Source organism: Trematomus bernacchii, unplaced genomic scaffold (assembly GCF_902827165.1).
Source record: "Trematomus bernacchii unplaced genomic scaffold, fTreBer1.1, whole genome shotgun sequence".
Taxonomy (NCBI): domain Eukaryota; kingdom Metazoa; phylum Chordata; class Actinopteri; order Perciformes; family Nototheniidae; genus Trematomus; species Trematomus bernacchii.
In genome coordinates, this window is record NW_022987821.1 from 8456012 (window position 1) to 8478395 (window position 22384).

Sequence of the window (22384 nt, forward strand, 5' to 3'; positions counted from 1 at the left end):
CGTCCTCAGATGTGTTCCAGAAACTCTGCACTCATCTTGGGGAGAAATGAAGAGAGGGAAGACAGCGTTAGGATTATTCTGGTTTAAGACATTTTAAAAACTAGTTTTTTTCTTGACTTTTTTAAGCTTTTAAAATTAAAAACATAAAAGGTAAACATTAAACTATATCATTTATAGTAACTGTTTACGCCCCTCACAATGGCGTAGCGTAAACAGTTACGCTACGCCATTGTGAGGTTGTAAACACGGAAGTGGAACGTGACAAAAACACATTCAGACCTTTCTGATAAATGTTAGCGTTACTGTGAGTAAACCTGACCCACGCGTAAAACAACAACACTGTCTACTAACAGTATTTACTTACCAATGTTGACGGGATAGCAGAATGCGCAGGTTGTTTGTAGAGAAGGGAAAACGTCAACAAGTTATTCCACACCGGTGCCATGCTGCTTCTCTGCACGATGAGACTTCCGGGGTGTTTCCTGCAGAGTGACTCTTTCCTTGCAGAGAGGCTCAGCTGCTGAACGCATCACATGTAAACAACGTAGTAAACTATCATCTAGTAGTTCTGCAGCAAAACTGTGCATTAAAAAGGGATAAAAGTCAATGTATGGAAGATTCATGCAACGCTGACGCATGCGTAAAGTGGATAGACAAATTACGCGCACCTCGATTAAAAAACAGATAGGCAGTGAAAGGTAAGTACATTTACACACACTCAGTGGCGGCCGGTGGTCTTTTTTTTTGGTGGGGCTCTTGACGTACCGTAAGTGACCTACCCGGGGGGTCCGGGGGGTTTTCCCCCGGAAACTTTTTTCGAGAAATGACCCCTTAAATGATGACTTCTGGTGATGTTAGAGGGGGGGGGGAAAGGAGAAATCGAGGCTTAAAAATATGAGAAGACTGATCAATACCTCCATAATCTTCAGTGTGGAAAATATTATTTATCAACCTGAACATCTACTACTTTACCAGGAATTTGTGTTCTCAGAACTGGTCTGTTTTTTTCTTTCTTAAAACTGTTCATGTTTTATGAACCAACACCTTCACCAAGTAGCTTTACAGTGAACTGCATGTGAGATATAAAATTAATAGCATCTTTTCAGTAGCATTAATTATAAATATTTAAGTGGTTCAATACAAGTCACTACAGCATTTCAAACTGAACTGTGAATAAATGCAATTTAAAAAAAAATAACCACAGCACAAAATGTCATAAATTGTGTTTTTTCTTTGTTTCTCTGAGGATTATTTACAAACAGGCTTATTTACATATAGCAATAACTCAGAAATGAAAAAGCTACATCGTCTAACACGAACAACCACTTAGCATAATGATAATATATGTGTTATGTACAATGTAACTGGCAAGGCTAGAGCAAGAAAGAACATAAAGTTTGCAAAAGGTTTAAATAACTTCAAGTATCTGTCTTCAGATTACGTGGAGGTTTTAGTCCGATGGGAAGCAGATTTTAAGCGACACCGAAGATAAACCAAAAATGTGGTGGAGCTGCAAACCGTGTAGTGTTGCTGGGACAGAACAGGAGCTATAAACCGTTGGAAAATACATCACAGACAATGCAACAAACGTGGAGACAGAACAATCACTTCTGTGATAAATGCCCACTTATTAATAAACTTCTAACAACCATGGGAAACCTCCTCTCTACATATAAAGTGATATCCAAGCATGGGAAACAAAAGACAGCATTTACCTGTTTGCATCCAGCTAGCCAAGCCTTTCTTGTGTACCAGCTACTTGTGAAGCCTCGTGTATAAATGTTGTCTTTTTCACGAGATTGCTGCGATATATTCAAATCGGGTTGGTCCGGTGCAAGGTCTTTAAGCAACAATTTATCTGCCAAACTTCTCCTTTCGAAAGGATTGGAGATTAGCTCTTGAACAGAATTAGCCGGGGACCGAGGTCCGGAGACTCCACCTGCACACGAAGCCATCCTCATCAACTACTGCGTCAACCGGATACGAGTCACTGTCCAAACTACTCACAGACTGCACTGGGCGCTGACATTGGCGCCCGGTGACCATCATCTTTGACGACGCTGATTGGCTGAAATTATATTTTCGCGGCATAGTTTACACGTTACAGATAGCAACAGTCAGCTGCTGGTGGCTGCTGCTGCACTGGTTGAAGGCTCCTCTCTTAGCGCCCAGACGAGAGAAGGTGCATGGGCAAGGCCAGGCAGGAAACATGTGACTTATCAGTAACTTTAGACATCGTAACACAATTTTAAACGAGATTTTATTGTAGATTATACATTTTACTGATACCAATTATATAATATTTACCTTGTTCATTAAAAATAAAAATAAAAACATATATATTTTTTTAAACATATTTTTTTTTTTTAATTTTAATTTTAATTATTATTATTATTTTTTTTTTTCAATATGGGAAGAGGTGGGGCGGCGCCCCTAGCGCCCCTATGGACCGGCCGCCACTGCACACACTCATTTACAATAAGTGTGTGTGTGTGTTTGTTACAATTTAGATATGTTTTCAATATTATCACAGTTTTGTATCTTTCCTCTTTTTTGTTTTGTTTAAAGTAATATATGAATTTTTCATATATTTAAAAAAATCTTTCCAACAAAATCTGGAAAGTATTATTTGAAAACCTTTTCCACTATATTTTGACAGGATTCTTGGAATTGTTATTTTGTAATTGTTGCATTTGTTCTGAAAGTGGCAGAAGGTAGAAATGTAAGGACTGTAAATGTTTTTGCTGATCTCTCTTTGCTGTTGTTTTTCTTCTGCCGTGCTGTGAAGTACTACCCCCCATATGATTTGTCATCATCATGACATCTTCACCCGCCTTTTAGCGGCATTTATCCTTCTTAGTGTAAAATGAATAGGTTATGACCCTGCAACATGGCTTCCTCTGTGTCTCCCTCGTGTCCTTTTTATAGAACTCTGTACTTTAACCTTAATGCTTCGCTTTGACCTGTAATTACGGTATTGTGCTAACATGCATCGTCCTTATTCCATGCACAAGAATCCCTTTTAAGTAAATACTGTCCAATAAAAGATGAGATCAAATAAAAATTCATATAAACACTTGTTTTAAGTTAAGTGCCAGCATATTGATTGTACAAGCTGTCCTGGTGGTGTTGCAGCTCATTCATGGTACATTCTCTTTCCAGGTGACCATCTTCCCGCACTTCCTGTGGGTGGGGCCCCTCCAGGCCACGGTGGTGGGGGGGCTGCTGTGGGCGGAGATCGGTCCGTCATGCTTGGCAGGCATTGTGGTGCTCATGATCAAGTGAGCACCAAACATCCTCTACTCAAACAACACACAAGCAACACAAGTATCAAGCACACCTTTGAAAGTCATATGTTATAAGGCTATATTATATATATATAATATTTTCCTAGGCCCATAACTTTGACCCAGTTTATCAGTTTGGACTGCCCTCACTGGAGCACAGTCCTGTAACCTTGGGCTGCTGTGCTCTCAGTGGTTTGTCTCCCTGTCTGCCTGTTGGCGTCAGCTGATAGACGTGTGATGGTTTTATCTTGTTATGCACAATGTTGATTCTTCTCTCAGAACTAGCTAAATAAATAGGTCTGGGGTAGAGATCTTCAGAATTGGTTTGGCAACCGCTGTGCCAACTCGTGGCACAGCACATGTCTTATGAATTCTCCGGCCGAAGCTCCAAATAAACCATCGGTGTTTACCATCACAGTTCCTGCTCTCCTCGTGTCTCTCTGAGTCTCGTCTCCATTGCTTCAGAAGTTTCCATCACATGTACAGTACACAGCACCAAATGTATTAACGCTTAACAATAGCCTTATAACATATGACTTTCAAAGGTGTGCTTGATACTTGTGTTGCTTGTGTGTTGTTTGAGTAGAGACCTCTGCTCAGTTAAAATGTGTAAGGTAAATCTGTACATTTGCAACCCTATCAGCTTGTATGGAATATCTGGATTCTGTGAGGGTGTGTGTTACCTGAACTTAGAAAAGAGTCGTTTGGTGCTCACTTGATCATGAGCACCACAATGCCTGCCAAGCATGACGGACCGATCTCCGCCCACAGCAGCCCCCCCACCACCGCGGCCTGGAGGGGCCCCACCCACAGGAAGTGCAAGAAGATGATCACCTGGAAAGAAGGTTGTACAATCAATATGCTGGCACTTAACTTAAAACAAGTGTTTATATGAATTTTTATTTGATCTCATCTTTTATTGGACAGTATTTACTTAAAAGGGATTCTTGTGCATGGAATAAGGACGATGCATGTTAGCACAATACCGTAATTACAGGTCAAAGCGAAGCATTAAGGTTAAAGTACAGAGTTCTATAAAAAGGACACGAGGGAGACACAGAGGAAGCCATGTTGCAGGGTCATAACCTATTCATTTTACACTAAGAAGGATAAATGCCGCTAAAAGGCGGGTGAAGATGTCATGATGATGACAAATCATATGGGGGGTAGTACTTCACAGCACGGCAGAAGAAAAACAACAGCAAAGAGAGATCAGCAAAAACATTTACAGTCCTTACATTTCTACCTTCTGCCACTTTCAGAACAAATGCAACAATTACAAAATAACAATTCCAAGAATCCTGTCAAAATATAGTGGAAAAGGTTTTCAAATAATACTTTCCAGATTTTGTTGGAAAGATTTTTTTAAATATATGAAAAATTCATATATTACTTTAAACAAAAGAAAAAAAGAGGAAAGATACAAAACTGTGATAATATTGAAAACATATCTAAATTGTAACAAACACACACACACACACTTATTGTAAATGAGTGTGTGTAAATGTACTTACTTTTCACTGCCTATCTGTTTTTTAATCGAGGTGCGCGTAATTTGTCTATCCACTTTACGCATGCGTCAGCGTTGCATGAATCTTCCATACATTGACTTTTATCCCTTTTTAATGCACAGTTTTGCTGCAGAACTACTAGATTATAGTTTACTACGTTGTTTACATGTGATGCGTTCAGCAGCTGAGCCTCTCTGCAGGGAAAGAGTCACTCTGCAGGAAACACCCCGGAAGTCTCATCGTGCAGAGAAGCAGCATGGCACCGGTGTGGAATAACTTGTTGACGTTTTCCCTTCTCTACAAACAACCTGCGCATTCTGCTATCCCGTCAACATTGGTAAGTAAATACTGTTAGTAGACAGTGTTGTTGTTTTACGCGTGGGTCAGGTTTACTCACAGTAACGCTAACCTTTATCAGAAAGGTCTGAATGTGTTTTTGTCACGTTCCACTTCCGTGTTTACAACCTCACAATGGCGTAGCGTAACTGTTTACGCTACGCCATTGTGAGGGGCGTAAACAGTTACTATAAATGATATAGTTTAATGTTTACCTTTTATGTTTTTAATTTTAAAAGCTTAAAAAAGTCAAGAGAAAAACTAGTTTTTAAAATGTCTTAAACCAGAATAATCCTAACGCTGTCTTCCCTCTCTTCATTTCTCCCCAAGATGAGTGCAGAGTTTCTGGAACACATCTGAGGACGGCCGGGTTTCTTCACTTCTTCTCTTCTTCCTCCACTCGTGGTAAAGTATGGCATTTAAAAGTCTTAGTAAGCGCAAACCTTTAAATGTCTTCAGAAAGTCTTAGGAAAGTAAACACTTTAGAAATGCCATAATAGTTTACTACGCCACAAGTCATTTAATAGTGTCAGAAAAAGTCATAGGAAAGTCATAGTATATAGTATAGCAAAAAATTCATAAGAATGATTAAAAGTCACAAGCATTTCATTACAATGTTTGCCAAAGAGAAGTTACAAAAAACAATGACATTTTTCATAAAAAGTCGTTTAAAAAGTCAGAGCAGAAAATCATTAAACTGCAAAAAGTCATAGAAAAGTAAATTAAATTGCAAATAATGTCCTTAAAATGTGAAATGCCTTTAGAAAATCATAAATAGTTTCTAAAAGTCATTAACAATGACGTATAAAATAAATGTCATTCTTTTTTTTTTTTTCTTTTTTTTTTTAAAGTGATTATTACTCGTCATGATAAATATAACTTAAACCTTTCTTCTTTGTATGACCCAGTGGCTCACCTGGTAGGGCAGGTGCACCTGTGAGCCAGGAAGAATCCTAGATGCCAGGGTTCGTATCCCCCCTGCGGCTGCAGTGCTGCTTTTCAGGACCAAAAAAAGCAAATATTTGGGAAAAAAGATTAAAAAAAAAGACTTTCTGCAATTCTTCTGCTCTCCTACGCTACCTGCCTCTCCTACGTTAGACGACCCTACGCTTCCTGCCTCACTTGCTATGAACTACCTGCCTCATCTACTGTGCACTACCTGCCTCATCTACTGTGCACTACCTGCCTCATCTACTGTGCACTACCTGCCTCACTTGCTATGAACTACCTGCCTCATCTACTGTGCACTACCTGCCTCAACTACTGTGCACTACCTGCCTCATCTACTGTGCACTACCTGCCTCATCTACTGTGCACTAACTGCTGCAGCTACTCTGCCTAACTCAGCTACTCCGAGTATCGAACCCCGTACATGCTAAGCGACAGACCCGAACTCGACACCAGCGCCTTAATGCCGAGAACAGACCCAATCCAGCCACCATCACATGTACATGAAGGCCTGTGCTCCGGGCGCATTTATCTTCTTCATTTTGAGTAAAGCACTTTAAAAATCACTATAGCTCACGAGGACTCGAACACACAACCTCAGGTCTTCTGACCTGACACTTATCCCTCTGACCTATCTGTCCTGAGATGATTACGTTTCGAAGAGCTTATGACCGGTTCATTTGGGTTTTGAACCTTAAAGATTACTGCACCTGAAAAGCCTTGAACCCACAACCTTCAGTCTCACAGTCTGTGTTCTATCCCTCTGAGCCACTTGACCAGTGACTGCTACATCTCATTTGGTAACTTAATTCTCTACTTTGGATGGTTAGACTTAGAAAATGCATGGACCTCACAGGGATCGAACCCAAGACTCCTGCTCACCTGAGCAGCGTTGCATCCCACTGAGCTATTTCATTTGTGAAAGTCTTAGGTTGTTTGGTAGATTATGGCACAAAGAAAATGTAAAAAAGGGAAATAAAATAAGTCATAGTGTAGTGCATCCAATAAAACTTAACCGAGTTAAGTGTCACACAATTATGCCACCAACATTTGTAAATGAGAAACCCTTCTCTTCACGTTGTTCACATCATTTGGATGTTTTACCTGAAAAACAGGTGCAAATAAAGAGGATTGAGTCTCGAACCCCGTACATGCTAAGCAACGGACCTGAACTCGACACCAGCGCCTTAACTTGACTTTAGACTAACAATTTGTTCCCCTCTCATATTCACAGGATGGATGATTAGAGACTTTGGGGGAAACCTCAGATTTATGAACGTTCTGTCTGTTGGTTTGGCCAGAGAGGGCTGAGGGTCTTTCCCTGCGAGGAGGACCAGGCCTGAGGGAGGAGGACCTGCACCAGCTGCACCTACAGAACTTAGCCCATGCTGGGCATAGCTGTTACCACCTGCACAGGCCTAGCCTGTCACTTTATTTGACAAAATGTGTTTACTTAATTAACATCAAGGTGTAACTTATGTATATTATTTCGTTTTTATTTTAAAAAACTGTGATGGTTCATGCTTGATAACTTTCAGTTCACATTTCAATAAATTGAATTTGTATTTGCACTCCTTTTGTCCGTTATTCTTACTGAAAATGTTAGATTACACATTCACATCTGACTGAAGATTGGCATCATTTATTTGTGACGTTGCAAACTCTGCGGTTCAAGGCACAAGTTGTGAAACTCATAAAGTGAGGCAAATAGGAATAATCAGCTATTCGATTGTAAGTGTGGAAATAGGTGCATTTGATCAGCTGACTTTTTTTTTGCCAAACTTTATAGGCCTGACAATAATCACACCGTCTCTGAGGTGCAACCTAAAACACAAAACAACACAACAAAACTATTCTTTGTGTTACAATATAAGTGAATGGCGCATTTCCACTACAGCGCGGAGCTCGCTTTAAGCGTGCCGAGCCGTGCACATTCCACAGACGTGTGGGATTCCCTCCCACACATCTGAGGACTCCAGGATTTAGCCTGGTCCAGACTTTGTCCCACTAGCCCCTGAGTACAGAAATTAAATACGATTTTAATCAATGATCCCCAAATTCACAATGGAGCTTAAATCTTCTTCTGGGCCGGACAGCGGGGAAAACACTTTACATGTTACAGCTGTTAGGGGATTAAAATACTAAACTGTCACTGGTTTCAACATGATACTGTGTATGTGTGTTTTTAAATGAAAATCTATTGAATTTTGAAGGATGGTCAGACATTAAACAAGTAATCCTTCAATTAGATTTGACGTTTTTTGTCTATTTAGAGCTCATAAATGATAAAACTGCCACCTTTTTGTAGTAAACACAGAACAAAATATAAGTACTTCAGTATGTTTGTTTATTTTGCACGAACATGACACAGTTAGCTCACTGGAAAGAATGAATGAACTGAATGATGGAGTCCAGTATTACTTCAGCGAGCTGCAGGTGTTTCAGTGACTCAGTACTCCTCTCCTTCGTCCTCCTCCCCCACGCTGTCGGTGCCCACCTCCTCGTAGTCCTTCTCCAGGGCGGCCATGTCCTCTCTGGCCTCGGAGAACTCCCCCTCCTCCATCCCCTCTCCCACGTACCAGTGCACGAAGGCCCTCTTGGCGTACATCAGGTCGAACTTGTGGTCCAGGCGCGCCCAGGCCTCTGCGATGGCGGTGGTGTTGCTCAGCATGCACACCGCCCTCTGCACCTTGGCCAGGTCTCCTCCAGGAACCACAGTGGGGGGCTGGTAGTTGATGCCCACCTTGAAGCCAGTGGGACACCAGTCCACAAACTGGATGGTGCGCTTGGTTTTGATGGTGGCGATGGCTGAGTTCACATCTTTGGGAACAACATCTCCGCGGTACAGGAGACAGCAGGCCATGTATTTACCGTGGCGAGGGTCACATTTCACCATCTGGTTGGCGGGCTCGAAGCAGGCGTTGGTGATTTCTGCGACAGACAGCTGCTCGTGGTAGGCCTTCTCTGCGGAGATAACCGGGGCGTAGGTGGCCAGAGGGAAGTGGATTCGAGGGTAGGGCACCAGGTTGGTCTGGAACTCCGTCAGATCCACGTTCAAGGCGCCGTCGAAGCGCAGGGAGGCGGTGTTGATGGAGGAGACGATCTGTCCGATCAGCCTGTTGAGGTTGGTGTAGGTCGGCCGCTCGATGTCCAGGTTCCTGCGGCAGATGTCGTAGATGGCCTCGTTGTCCACCATGAAGGCGCAGTCAGAGTGCTCCAGGGTGGTGTGGGTGGTGAGGATGGAGTTGTAGGGCTCCACCACAGCCGTGGACACTTGAGGAGCCGGGTAGATGGCAAACTCCAGCTTGGACTTCTTCCCGTAGTCGACGGAGAGACGCTCCATCAGCAGGGAGGTGAAGCCAGAGCCGGTTCCCCCTCCGAAGGAGTGGAAGATGAGGAAACCCTGGAGCCCTGTGCACTGGTCGGCCTGCGGGAAAACAATTCATCATGACTCTGTGACTGACTTGAATAAACTCAAATATGAAGTAGTTGCTTAAAAACTCACCAGTTTACGAGTCCTGTCCAGAACCAGGTCGATGATCTCCTTTCCGATGGTGTAGTGACCGCGGGCGTAGTTGTTGGCTGCATCTTCCTTTCCAGTGATCAGCTGCTCAGGGTGGAAGAGCTGCCGGTAGGTTCCTGTGCGGACTTCATCTGTAAATGGAAAGAAATAAAAAATAAAATGGATGGGGTGGCATACTTTTTGTATTTGAAAAGTCTCAAGAAAAGGATCTGATGATGGTACCGATGACTGTGGGCTCCAGGTCCACAAACACGGCTCTGGGAACGTGTTTTCCAGCTCCAGTCTCGCTGAAGAAGGTGTTGAAGGAGTCGTCTCCCCCCCCGATGGTCTTGTCGCTCGGCATCTGACCGTCCGGCTGGATGCCGTGCTCCAGACAGTAGAGCTCCCAGCATGCATTGCCTATCTGAGCTCCAGCTTGGCCAATGTGGACGGAGATGCATTCACGCTGCGAGAGAAAGTGGATCAAATGTCAATAACTTCCTGCATACCATAACAACTCATTAAGATCCAAGTTTCAAGGCTTTATTGTAGTGCACATTAGCTACAGAGTAGATATGGTAATGAAAAACTGAAGTCACAGGCTCCTCCAACAATGCAATATGAATATATATATATATATATATATATATATATATATATATATATATATATATATATATATATATATATATATATATATATATATATATATATATATATGACATAGAACAAATAAGACAAATAAACAGATAAAATAGTGCAAGAGAATTAACATAGCACGCTTACGTTAAAGATACCAATAATCAACTACAAGAGGATGAGATGCATTATTTAACTGAAGAAAATTAAATCAGCCAAGGTAGCTTCGGCAAGCAAAGTCATTAAGTGAATTGATCCCAGAGCTTAGTGCTAACGAGGAGCTGTTGACACCTAGTAACCAAGCCACGCTCCAGAGATACCAAACTAAACAAACAGTATGTCCCAATCGGATACGGAACATTTTCAAAGCTATAAAGAGTGTGTCTAACTTCCTGTAAGTGGATGAAATATTGACAAAATTCCCCAATACCTCTACGGCATTAATGAGTCTTACTGTGCAACCCAATGACTTTGCACACACTGCCTCTTTTAGATATCATGGCCGAACACACACCACTATGAGTGACTTTCTGAGGTGTATTTCGTATAACTCTTGTTACGTTTCTTCTGGTGTGTTGCCTAAACGTGAAAATAAAGAAGTCCTCACCATGTTGTCTTTGTAGCAGTCCCTCGTTCACCTGAGATGAGTGGCTGGGGATGTTTGTGTACGTTAGAGCTGCAGCCAAGCGGCTTTATAGCACAGCATCACCCGGCAACAGCCTCTTTCTGTTGTGGTAACTGGAGACGCTGCGTGAGCGCAAACATGATGAAAGATGAGGAGGGGGAGCACGAAGAAAAAGATCAACTGCTGTGCTCGGGTCGGAGGAACAACAGCTGTTCTTACACAAACGAGTAGCCAGCAACAATGGCAGATAGGCTGTGAAATATGAGCCATAACAGCACCCCCCCTCCTCCAATTACACATGTTAAATGAAAGGCCTGTTCGCTGCTGCTGTGCAGTGAGCAGGGGGGTTCAAACTAAATAAAGTACATCTTAAAAAACATTTTGCCTGCTGTTGAATAGGACCTTGCATTCACCAAACAAAATATATTGCATGCATGAAGAAATTCTGTAATGGAGCAGTGTTTACATTTAATATTCTGTTCAAATGTCTCATTTGGAGCCTCAGTGTTTATCTGGCAGAGCTGAGAAAACAAATACCTCCTCAGTGACCTGAACAGGCTTTTGTTACAGATCACCGTTGCATCCGCACTTTGATTAAGATCCATCTGCAAAGCAAAGGTAACAGACTTCCTCTGCAGAGCATCAGAGCAGTATTTGACTTTTGAGAGCTCCAATGGGTTTTACTACACCACAGAAATAGACAAGGAGATGGATGCATGCAATGAAACACCCAAAGTTAGATATTAACAACGTCTGTCCTTACAGAGATGTGCTAGTAGTTTGACTTCTTCAACAGGTGCATGGGTATTTGTTCATCACATTGCCTTATAAACCTGCTAACCCTAAAATGATTTAATATGCATTGTTTTAATGGCAACCATTACACCCAGAGATGGTTTTTCAGGACAGTATGTTCCTTATTGAGAGAGAAACACTTGAGTAAGTCCCAGTTAGTGATCAGACCCATTGTGTTCATATAAACGCACTCTATTGTTTTCAGATAAATGGCTGTTATTGGTTTCACCTCTGCACCTGCAGGTAACCATGGAGATGCAATAACAAACCACTTCCTTCTGGCAAGTCATGTTTGCCAGAACATTTAGTCTCCCTAGTTACTCTTTTCTCAGGTCGACTTTTTTCCTCTCCGTTGGCCGCTGATCTTAGAGACGGCAGAACAAATAGCTGGTGGGAGAAACTAAACGTCAGCACATATAAAAGGGGAAGGGGGGGATGCAACATTCCTGCTAGGCTTCTCATTGTTAAAGACATTACCTTTTCTAGTAGCACACATGAAACACACAGATGCTTACCATATTAGCTTTATTTTATTTTCTGTTACAGTTTTGTGACATTTGAAGTACAATTGTGGCTTGACTGAAGATGTTTAACACCTTAGTATTCCTCCCCTTCTTCTCCTTCGTCCCCCACGCTGTCGGTGCCCACCTCCTCGTAGTCCTTCTCCAGGGCGGCCATGTCCTCTCTGGCCTCGGAGAACTCCCCCTCCTCCATCCCCTCTCCCACGTACCAGTGCACGAAGGCCCTCTTGGCGTACATCAGGTCGAACTTGTGGTCCAGGCGCGCCCAGGCCTCTGCGATGGCGGTGGTGTTGCTCAGCATGCACACCGCCCTCTGCACCTTGGCCAGGTCTCCTCCAGGAACCACAGTGGGCGGCTGGTAGTTGATGCCCACCTTGAAGCCAGTGGGACACCAGTCCACAAACTGGATGGTGCGCTTGGTTTTGATGGTGGCGATGGCTGAGTTCACCTCTTTGGGAACAACGTCTCCGCGGTACAGGAGACAGCAGGCCATGTATTTACCGTGGCGAGGGTCACATTTCACCATCTGGTTGGCGGGGCTCGAAGCAGGCGTTGGTGATTTCTGAGACTGACAGCTGCTCGTGGTAGGCCTTCTCTGCGGAGATAACCGGGGCGTAGGTGGCCAGAGGGAAGTGGATTCGAGGGTAGGGCACCAGGTTGGTCTGGAACTCCGTCAGATCCACGTTCAAGGCGCCGTCGAAGCGCAGGGAGGCGGTGATGGAGGAGACGATCTGTCCGATCAGCCTGTTGAGGTTGGTGTAGGTCGGCCGCTCGATGTCCAGGTTCCTGCGGCAGATGTCGTAGATGGCCTCGTTGTCCACCATGAAGGCGCAGTCAGAGTGCTCCAGGGTGGTGTGGGTGGTCAGGATGGAGTTGTAGGGCTCCACCACAGCTGTGGACACTTGAGGAGCCGGATAGATGGCAAACTCCAGCTTGGACTTCTTCCCGTAGTCGACGGAGAGACGCTCCATCAGCAGGGAGGTGAAGCCAGAGCCGGTTCCCCCTCCGAAGGAGTGGAAGATGAGGAAACCCTGGAGCCCTGTGCACTGGTCGGCCTGCGGGAAAACAATTCATCATGACTCTGTGACTGACTTGAATAAACTCAAATATGAAGTAGTTGCTTAAAAACTCACCAGTTTACGAGTCCTGTCCAGAACCAGGTCGATGATCTCCTTTCCGATGGTGTAGTGACCGCGGGCGTAGTTGTTGGCTGCATCTTCCTTTCCAGTGATCAGCTGCTCAGGGTGGAAGAGCTGTCGGTAGGTTCCTGTGCGGACTTCATCTGTAAACAAAAAACAGAAAGGATATAATCAGGAGTCCTCAACTTCTGTTTAATCTACAGTGCACCTTTGCATTTGAAAATAACGACCGTACCGATGACTGTGGGCTCCAGGTCCACAAACACGGCTCTGGGAACGTGTTTTCCAGCTCCAGTCTCGCTGAAGAAGGTGTTGAAGGAGTCGTCTCCCCCCCCCGATGGTCTTGTCGCTCGGCATCTGACCGTCCGGCTGGATGCCGTGCTCCAGACAGTAGAGCTCCCAGCATGCATTACCCATTTGCACGCCGGCCTGACCAACATGGATTGAAAGGCATTCACGCTGCAAAACGAAGAGTGGAGAAATTAGAACTGCGAGTTAGGATTAAATGATCTGCAACACAGCTTTTAAATGACAGATTCCTACTTTTATATTCAAGCAAGAAAGCAAAAAGCATGTCCTTTTAAAATGTGTAAAACTGTAGAAGCTCACCATGATTAGAAATTCCTGCTGCTGACTGATGATCTGCTCGAGGAATCTGCTTGTTGGAGTTGAGACTCCTCCGGTAGTTATACTCCCTCCAAACTCTATGGTAACCAGCTTTGTTGTCCTTAAACTGGGAGTAACCTTAGTCAATAATTCAGCCGTGGAAATCAGTATGCAAACGCAGTCCGCCACACATCAATAACCCCTTGTCCGGCACCTGGATAATGTATAACCCCGACCTGCACACATCTCAGCCTCATTTAGGTCACAGGCAACAAGGTAAACAGAGAATAGTTTTAGAGTGTGTGTGTGCGTGTGTGTGTGTGTGTGCGTGTGTGTGTGTGTGTGTGTGTGCGTGTGTGTGTGTGTGTGTGTGTGTGTGTGTGTGTGTGTGCGTGTGTGTGTGTGTGTGTGCGTGTGTGTGTGGAGGGGGCTGATATTCATTAACACCAAATCTCTGTTGGGTGGAGGGGGAGGGGGGTCTCCATGGAGATCTACTAGGAATTTGGTTTATTGCCAAGTAGGTCTTCACAAACAGAGCATTTCCTTTGGTGTGAATTAAATAGAGAAATAGGAGCAACTATATTTAAAAAAAGAACACCTACAATAAATGCAAAACAAGATATTACATTACATGTCATTTTTGTTAGACATAAATATGACAAATAACTTGGAACAAATATAAACCTTTTATCTGATTTAAAAGTGGAAGAGATGTTCAGTCTTAGAAGTGGTTGTGTAAAAATTTGCAAAAGGCAACTATAGGGTGACTGTGGCTGGTTCGATCCCAGCCCGATGGCCAACGGTGTGTGAGTGTGTGTGCGTGTGTGTGTGTGTGTGTGTGTGTGTGTGTGTGTGTGTGTGTGTGTGTGTGTGTGTGTTAGCTTCCCTACAGCAAGTGGTGCTGCTCTGCATGAATGAGGTGTGAATGGGTGAATGACTTATATGTATGTAAAGAGCTTTGTCATACAGACCTGATAAAGAGATTTAAATACAGTCCATTTACCAAAAGGCACACATAAGACACTGAGACACCACACGTTGTTTTATTCATCTTTAATGACACTGACTTGATCCAACAAATGGTGCGACATTAACCACTTCGACTGATTCCTTATGTGTTAATCCCACACAATGTAAAAATACAGTTTGCGTGGGGTTATCCGTTTTATCCATCAACGTAAAGATGATTCAAAAATCTAAATAAAAGTTGTTAGAAAATGTAAGCCACACTTTAAGTCATGTCTTCAAAATGGCCGGTAAAATAAATGAAAAACTAATGTTCCCTTTTGAAAGTCCTACAAGAAACTGTAATAGATTTTGATAATGTTGTTTAGACCTGTGGCGTTCCCCAGGGCTCTGAGTTGGGTCATCTGAATTTTTTTCAATCTGAGCCACATTTCTTCCAGCAAAACCACCCGTCGTCACAGTGTTACAAAATAAATGACAATAAAATCAAATGCTTCATGCAAGGAACCGTGAAAAGTTCTCATAACATATTTTTTTCCAAAAACCTGATGACGATACATAAAACATTTTGACATTCATTCAATACATTCATGACATGAGTTTTGATTTCAGCATATAAATAATTCAGGAAAGGAAATTAAAACAATATTATTAATTTAATTTAGAGGATTGCGCTTCATTGACCAAAAGGGAGTTGGGTTAATAAGTTATCTATGTTTTCATGAGAGACCGTAGCCGTCTAGATGTCCTTGTATTTCAGCGCATATTTGGAATCATGTACTGATACACGTTTCAACTCAGTTCTATCTATAATTCTGAAGAGTTTGGGGCAAAGTACTTCTGGTGCATGAACCTCAAACCTTCTGAGTAAAGTTCTCAGGGAAAACACCTTTGATTGAAATATCTTTGTTCTGCAACCAGTGAGTCTCCTGCACACCCAGGAGCCAGCCGTCGTCCTGCAGGAAGACCGAAAAACCAAACATGGATTTTTTGTATGTTTTGACCCAAAAACTATTTTCCTGAACCAAAACTACAAGATGTAATGGCCAAGTACTTGTGTTTAAGGTCATAATGTCATGCACAACATTTAAAACTGTGACAATTCTGTATGTGACAAAGTTGGGAATGATAATTAAGCATTAAATGACACGCGAAAAGCTCAAAATATTTGACAACACACATGCAGTGTCCTTAAGAGTAGCTTCCTTTCAAAGATAAATGATGAACTAATAAGTATACATGTTTAAATGTTGTCATCATCTTGCTCGGTAGTTGCAAAAGTAGGAATAGATAAAGTGGACGTGAAGAAAGTGTTTGTTATTGACCTGTTCGTCCGGGTTTTCAAAGGCCAGAACCAGCACAGAGTCTCCCACCTTCAGCTCCAGCTCATCGCCGTCAGTGGCAACGTATTCATGCACAGCTTTCACCTGCAGCAGAAACACCCCACAACCTCATTAAAAAGTGCATAGCATTAATTTATAATCCAAGTTAATGGAGCATTAAGTAATCTAACCTTGTAGATGAATCCTGGGGGGAGGTCCCCGTCCGCGCCATTGGTCACCGCGCTCTGTAGCAGAAAATAACAGAAAGGTGCCGGTGCATTATTAAAGAGTATAAAGCATGGAAACAGTTCGCAGTAGAGACACAAATCAGGTCCGTGTTAATGTCATTTACAATATGTGTAATAAAACCCTGAAGCATTAATCAGAAAAAAGAGGTGAAGGTAGGAAAAATAGAACCGTAAAGAAAGGGTTTTTGTGACTTCTAGTGTTTGAGGGATCCTTGATTTCCAGGCTTTAACCTGTGGTGTTTTAAAGACCCCTGACCCTACCTTTCCTTCTTCTCCCCAGCCCCCCTGCACCGCTTTGGCATCATCGTTGTCCCAGTTTGGCTCGGTGTACGTCTGAGGGGCTTGGACATCTCCCCAGCTCTCCTGCACATCGGGGACTCCAGCGTCTCCCCAGTTGGGTTCGGTGTGCGTCTGAGGGACTCCAGCGTCTCCCCAGTTGGGTTCGGTATGCGTCTGAGGGACTCCAGCGTCTCCCCAGTTGGGTTCGGTGTGCGTCTGAGGGACTCCAGCGTCTCCCCAGTTGGGGTTCGGTATGCGTCTGAGGGACTCCAGCGTCTCCCCCAGTTGGGTTCGGTGTGCGTCTGAGGGACTCCAGCGTCTCCCCAGTTGGGTTCGGTATGCGTCTGAGGGACTCCAGCGTCTCCCCAGTTGGGTTCGGTATGCGTCTGAGGGACTCCAGCGTCTCCCCAGTTGGGTTCGGTGTGCGTCTGAGGGACTCCAGCGTCTCCCCAGTTGGGTTCGGTATGCGTCTGAGGGACTCCAGCGTCTCCCCAGTTGGGTTCGGTATGCGTCTGAGGGACTCCAGCGTCTCCCCAGTTGGGTTCGGTGTGCGTCTGAGGGACTCCCAGCATCTCCCCAGATTGGGTTCGGTGTGCGTTCTGAGGGACTCCAGCGTCTCCCAGTTGGGTTCGGTGTGCGTCTGAGGGACTCCAGCGTCTCCCCAGTTGGGTTCGGTGTGCGTCTGAGGGACTCCAGTGTCTCCCCAGCTCTCCTGCACATCGGGGACTCCAGCATCTCCCCAGTTGGGTTCGGTGTGCGTCTGAAGGACTCCAGTGTCTCCCCAGCTCTCCTGCACATCGGGGACTCCAGCATCTCCCCAGTTGGGTTCGGTGTGCGTCTGAGGGGACTCCAGCATCTCCCCAGTTGGGTTCGGTGTGCGTCTGAGGGACTCCAGCATCTCCCCAGTTGGGTTCGGTGTGCGTCTGAAGGACTCCAGCATCTCCCCAGTTGGGTTCGGTGTGCATCTGAGGGACTCCAGCGTCTCCCCAGTTGGGTTCGGTGTGCGTCTGAAGGACTCCAGCATCTCCCCAGCTCTCCTGAACAGGTTCTGCAGGGGTGAAGCTCTGGGCGGTGCTTCCTACGTCTTCCCATCCTCCGTGAGTTTCTTCTGGGTGTCTGTGGTCATCGTGCTGGGGCTCTACAGCTGGCTGGGGCTCTACAGCAGGCTCGTCATGCTATAAAAAGTAGGAAGAGGATGGGAGTCGGAGCGTTGGGTTTTAAAAGGGTTTGATAAAGGAAAAGACCCGGGTGGTGTAGGGGTATCGTAAAGGAAGGAGGTTTTGAGGAGAAAGGTTGAAGCGTTATTATTAAGTTTTGATTTGCAGAAAACGTAAGCGTTTCTAGTGACTCATACTACTGCCCTACAGGTTTTCTCCGCTCTGCTTACCCATAAGTCCGGTGACGGCGCCTTCGGAGCGGCAGTACGAGACAAAAACAACCAGTGAGATAAACGTGTGAGACCCTTCCATATTTACTCTACTACCGCTTTTTAAAACATCAATGTAGGAACACAGGAATAGAACGTTTTAAAAGAGTCCATTTTCAAAACTGTCCTCATTTAGTAACGCAATCAATTAATCTGATCAGATATGAGAATCATGCAAGACAAACATTTGCATGCAAAGTGATCATGCAGTTTCAAACTAAATCTGACACACACACACACACCACACACACACACACACACACACACACACCACACACACACCACACACACACACCACACACACTACACACACACACACCACACACACACACACACACACACACCACACACACACACACACCACCACACACACACACACACACACAACACACACACACACACACACACCAACACCACACACACCACACACACACCAACACACACACACACACACACACACACACACCACACACACCACACCACACACAGAGTTTACATGCAGTTTTTTTTTTTTTTAATTGGGTCTGTTGCACCATGTGTGAGAGGTAATGGTTTAAAAGACTGTTAGTGTCCTCTGTTGTCCGATTCTTACTATTTAAACATGGTTTTAGATTAATATAATTAAAACTAAATCTAACACTGCATGTAAACTCAGTGTTAGGCTCGGCTGACTTTCACCACCTTGGGTGCTGTTAATGTATCGGGCTGTAACACCTCCACATCCCAATCCAGCAGGTTCTCACACTGCTCCACACACACACAGGTTAGGGGGGGGTACTATCGGGGTAAACAGTCTGCTGTAAGAGGTGGGAAGTAGTGGAGTACCTTCCTGCACTTAAGTATTTCCTGGTATCAGTACTTTACTCCACTTCTTATTTTTCTGACGGCTTTTTACTTTGACTTCTTACATGTGAACCAAATACCTGTACTTTTCTACTTCTTACATTTTGAACCCAAATACCTGTACTTCTACTTCTTACATGTTGAACCCAAATACCTGTACTTTTACTTCTTACATGTTGAAACCAAATACCTGTACTTTCTACTTCTTACATGTTGAACACAAATACCTGTACTTTCTACTTCTTACATGTTGAACACCAAATCCTGTACTTTCTACTTTACATGTTGAACCCAAATACCTACTTTTACTTCTTACATGTTGAACAAATACCTGTACTTTCTACTTCTTACATGTTGAACACAAATACCTGTACTTTCTACTTCTTACATGTTGAACACAAATACCTGTACTTTTACTTCTTACATGTTGAACCCAAATACCTGTACTTTCTACTTCTTACATGTGAACACAAATACCTGTACTTTCTACTTCTTACATGTTGAACACTAATACCTGTACTTTCTACTCTTACATGTTGAACACAAATACCTACTTTCTACTTCTTACAGGTTGAACCCAAATACCTGTACTTCTACTTCTCACATTTCCCAAACAGGCTGGTTCTTAGTTTGAATGTGTTTTGGTGGCGTGATCATTATATTTAGAGTCATGCGTGCCTATTGATTTGAACACGATCCGGTGATCCATCATTCCTGGTCTTCTCTAAAGAAGAGACCAATGGAAACGTTGTCATGTTGCCGTGTTCAGCATGGAAACATTCATTAGCTACAATGACATATTGTTCTATTCTATAAAGGGAGGTCAGGTACTCTTTAAAACAGCTGCTAGTTATGGGTACTTTTACTGAAGTACATTTCAAAAGTTCTTTACTTTTACTTGAGTAAAGAAGTTTAGTCAGTACTTCTACTTTACCAGAGTATGTTTAAACACGAGTATCTGTACTCTACTTGAGTAAAGGATGTGTACTTTTGTATCTGTGATGTTACACATGGAGTGCTGTGATGCAAGTCAAATGTCAGATTGATCTGACCATTAAAGCATTATCGTATCGTATCGTAAAATGAAGACTTCTCTCCTGCAGGCTGTAGACGTCTGACCTGCTCTGACGTGTGCGTTCGCTGGCGGCGCTTCTTCCTCCGTCGTCTCGACGGTTCTGTCTGTGGTGGGGGACGGCGTCATGCGGGGGGGGGGCGGCCGAGAGGGGGGGGGCCCCGGCCTCTGCACCACCAGCAGGGGTCAAACGAAGCCACACACACACACAAACACACACACGAGCAAAACGCATGCAAACGCAGCGAGGGTGACAGATTAGTACACACACACAGATGATCTAAAAATAGCCAAAGTCATCGCAAAGTAAAAAATAACTTTTGTCTTAAATTAATACAGAAAAATAACAATGTTCTTTTCAAATATGACGGATAAAAGTGACTGTTCAGAGGGGAGGGGTCTTCCTCATCATTGGCTTCTAAATAAGTAGTGAGTGTAACATCATGTCACCTGACAACAAGTGTAAATGTCAAGTTGAAATGCATTTGCATTGAATGTGAGTTATAAGTGATTTTCATTCAGAGAGCAGTTAAACACAATCACAAAGGGTTTTATACACGAAAACATTAGGCAAATGATCACAGATGAGGTGAGGGGTTCTTATAGAATGGCGACCAGTTCAAGGGGTACACGAGACAAAAAAGGTTGTGAACCGCTGCTCTAGAGTGCTTCCTTATTCTTATATATATTAATAAAAAGACTCTATGTTGTCATCTAGAAGATGTGTCTACCTTTGGGTGGTGGGCTGGCCGCTTCACTGTGGTTGCTTCCTCGCTGAAAGACAGAAGAAAGAGCATGAAAATACGGACAAAACATCAATAATATATGTGCTAATTATCCGTCTCGTTGTTCCTCAAAAACATGCCTTATTTATGGGGGGGGGGGAATAAATGAGCAGTATTATTATCTGCAGGGTATACATGATGCAAGTCCTGCAGAGAGTGTGTGTTTGTGTAGAAAGAAATGATGACCACAGACAGTAGTAGACACAAAGTTTTAAATTCAAGCAGCTGTTCTCAGTGTTCTCCCACATCGAGGGACGACCAATGCTCTTCAAACCAAACACATTCAGCCAAACCACTACACACTTTGAGGGAAAACACGCCTCTGCAACCAAAAGCAACTTCCAGGGTCAAAGATCAAGGCCCGCTGTTATGAAGAAGTACTTTCTGTTATTTCATGCATACTGCAGCTGTGTTAGAAGTCAAAGGAAATGAATGCAGAGGTTGCAAAACGTGCACGAACTGGAAGCAGACAGGTTTACATCCCAGGAGCTAGAAGGATTGTATCCCTCATCCCTTCGACACCTGCTGGTTTGATAACTCTACAAGAAGAGCAGTGAAGCTAATGATTGAGGTGAGGAGGAACCATTAAGATTGACCTGAATTGTAAAAAAGTGGATCATGATAAAGTGTAGGTGTTTTTAAAAGAGTCTCTAAACTAGACAAAGATATCAAACCAGAGAACATCTTCAATTGGCTTTTAGATGAAAAGCTCACACGTGCCTCGTGCATTCTCAATTTTAGTTTAAGAAAACTGCACACGTATTTATGCATGTAGTACTCTTCCTTAATTCTGTATGGATATATATCTTTCTATTGTTTAAGATATAAATGTACATATTACTGTTTATTGAGTATTGTACGATGCCTTGATAACCTGCTGGAATTGATCCATCTATAAAGAACCCTTAATAATAACTGCAGATTGATTCTGGTCGTTTAGAAAAGGCTTAATAATATGATGTGTGCTATAGTCCTTTAAATGTAATTTCTCACACAATTACAACTTCCTAACCCAGACCTATTCCCTGATATACTAATGAATCGAATTTAAAATGCATAGCCGCGGAAAGGGTGGGTTTTAGTGGTTAGTGTTGCTGCAAACGATCATTATTGTGTGTTGAAAGCGCTGCATGCTCGTCCCGAGTGCAGCAGGTTCACCTCTTGGCACTCTCTTCTGTCGTTGCTGCTTCACTGCCTCCTTTTCTGTAGGAGGCGAGGAGGGCTTTACTCTCAAGATCCTAAACACGCTCCATACATCTGTGACATCCCATTCACAAAAACGTCACTTACTTTATCTCCCGCTGCTCCTCCAGTTTGGTCATGATGTCGTTCAGGTTCTGGTTGAGTGAGGAGGATGACAGAGGAGGAGACGAGGAGGAGACAGAGGAGAGACAGAGGAGGGGAGACAGAGGAGGAGACAGAGGAGGAGACAGAGGAGGAGGGACAGACAGAGGGAACAGAGGAGGAGACAGAGGAGGAGAGAGAGGAGACAGAGGAGGAGACAGAGGGGAGACAGAGGAGAGGAGGAGGAGAG

General features: G+C 43.7%; 2 protein-coding genes, 2 long non-coding RNA genes and 1 pseudogene across 5 annotated transcripts; 1 reads left to right on the forward strand and 4 right to left on the reverse strand.

The window, feature by feature from the left end:
• Positions 1 to 4845: 4845 nt before the first annotated feature.
• Positions 4846 to 7632, forward strand: LOC117499209. Its single transcript, XR_004557680.1, has 3 exons — positions 4846 to 5135; positions 5465 to 5539; positions 7317 to 7632. It is a non-coding gene; the product is annotated as an uncharacterized LOC117499209 (long non-coding RNA).
• A 788-nt stretch (positions 7633 to 8420) lies between these two features.
• Positions 8421 to 13751, reverse strand: LOC117499038 (tubulin alpha-1C chain). Of its 2 annotated transcripts, none has more exons than XM_034151274.1 (4): positions 13717 to 13751; positions 9828 to 10004; positions 9588 to 9736; positions 8421 to 9509 (listed from the first exon to the last, which is right to left on the reverse strand). In XM_034151274.1, the coding sequence occupies exons 1-4, from the start codon at positions 13718 to 13720 to the stop codon at positions 8532 to 8534; spliced, it is 1308 nt and encodes a 435-aa protein (XP_034007165.1). In that variant the 5' UTR covers positions 13721 to 13751; the 3' UTR covers positions 8421 to 8531. The 2 variants fall into 2 exon arrangements, with proteins under 2 accessions (XP_034007165.1, XP_034007164.1); XM_034151273.1 differs by lacking the exon at positions 13717 to 13751 and adding an exon at positions 10831 to 10933 and having other exon boundaries at positions 9828 to 10050.
• LOC117499039 lies at positions 12154 to 13946 on the reverse strand (annotated as a pseudogene).
• A 1001-nt stretch (positions 13947 to 14947) lies between these two features.
• Positions 14948 to 20199, reverse strand: LOC117499040. Its single transcript, XR_004557648.1, has 4 exons — positions 20113 to 20199; positions 16389 to 16442; positions 16201 to 16302; positions 14948 to 15831 (listed from the first exon to the last, which is right to left on the reverse strand). It is a non-coding gene; the product is annotated as an uncharacterized LOC117499040 (long non-coding RNA).
• A 576-nt stretch (positions 20200 to 20775) lies between these two features.
• Positions 20776 to 22196, reverse strand: bin1b (bridging integrator 1b; the record flags this gene model as incomplete). Its single annotated transcript, XM_034151617.1, is given in 3 exon segments — positions 20776 to 20839; positions 22009 to 22053; positions 22141 to 22196. Coding segments are annotated over 3 exon segments (165 nt in total), but the record flags the coding sequence as incomplete, so codon positions are not given.
• Positions 22197 to 22384: the final 188 nt, after the last annotated feature.